Source organism: Sinocyclocheilus grahami, unplaced genomic scaffold (assembly GCF_001515645.1).
Source record: "Sinocyclocheilus grahami isolate Dianchi unplaced genomic scaffold, SAMN03320097.WGS_v1.1 scaffold28984.1, whole genome shotgun sequence".
Classification (NCBI taxonomy): Eukaryota; Metazoa; Chordata; class Actinopteri; order Cypriniformes; family Cyprinidae; genus Sinocyclocheilus; species Sinocyclocheilus grahami.
The window spans coordinates 1610-2516 of record NW_015520755.1 but is presented as its reverse complement, the minus strand read 5'-3'; the positions used below and the strand labels follow the sequence as shown (position 1 = coordinate 2516).

At 44.1% G+C, this 907-nt stretch overlaps 1 protein-coding gene across 1 annotated transcript in view; it reads left to right on the top strand.

Moving 5' to 3' along the window:
• The first annotated feature begins 235 nt into the window (after positions 1–235).
• LOC107580271 (radial spoke head protein 3 homolog B-like) overlaps positions 236–907 on the top strand; it is a 2111-nt gene continuing 1439 nt past the window's right edge. The window contains exons 1-2 of the mRNA XM_016265997.1: positions 236–389; positions 646–877. Of these exons, the coding sequence (XP_016121483.1) occupies positions 246–389; positions 646–877 (376 nt within the window). The 5' untranslated portion in view covers positions 236–245. The remainder of the gene's footprint in view (positions 390–645; positions 878–907) is intronic.

The following is a 907-nucleotide window of genomic DNA, read 5'->3' as shown; positions in this document are numbered from 1 at the left end:
GTATACCGCCCAGCACTAAGCCAAATGTTAAACTTCTGTGTGTGTCAATAAAATGTGGCAAAAAGCTCCCCAAAAGAACCTTGGCCTACTTTCATTGTGTAACATTTTTTATAAGCGACACAACCTAACCAAACCATGCGCATAAGTGTAAATCTCAGAATGGACATGCATCTTTCCATCTGATAATACTGTGATGAAATTCAGAAATCAAGTGCTGAAATCTCTCACTGATGTGTATTTTAGAGATGTATCTGGAAGAGCTGAGCGATCACATAGAGGACGTCAGTGTGGAATGCCAAACAGACATGTTCCTGGACAAACCAGCCACTCCCCTCTTCATCCCAGCCAAAACTGGACGAGATGCAGCCACACAGATAGAAGAAGGAGAGGTGCAGTATGGATGCTCTCAGTTGGCTGTTTTTGCATGCATATTTTTCCTTCTGTTATCTGTCTGTTCTCACAAACATATCTCTGCTCATCACATTTGTAGTTCTGTTGCATTTAGTAAAGTGAATCAATGCATTATACTGTATAATCAAATTAATAAAATCTGTAAATGAATTATGCAGATGACTAATTCTAAAAGTGTTTTTAAATCTGCCGATCGTTTCTCGGTGGTAAGACTTGCATGTGTCTTGTCTGTAGCTGTTTGATTTCGACGTGGAGGTCCAGCCCGTGCTGCAGGTGTTGGTGGGAAAGACAATCGAGCAGGCATTGCTGGAAGTGCTGGAGGAGGAGGAGCTGGCCAACCTGAGGGCTCAGCAGCAGGTGTTCAAGGAGATCCGTGACGCTGAGCTGGTGGAGGTGCAGAGGCTGGAGGAGAGGGAACGGCGCCTCCGTGTGGAGAAGGTGAGGATCACTAGAAACAAGACCATGACATGATGCTCAGCAACAACAACAAAAAAAA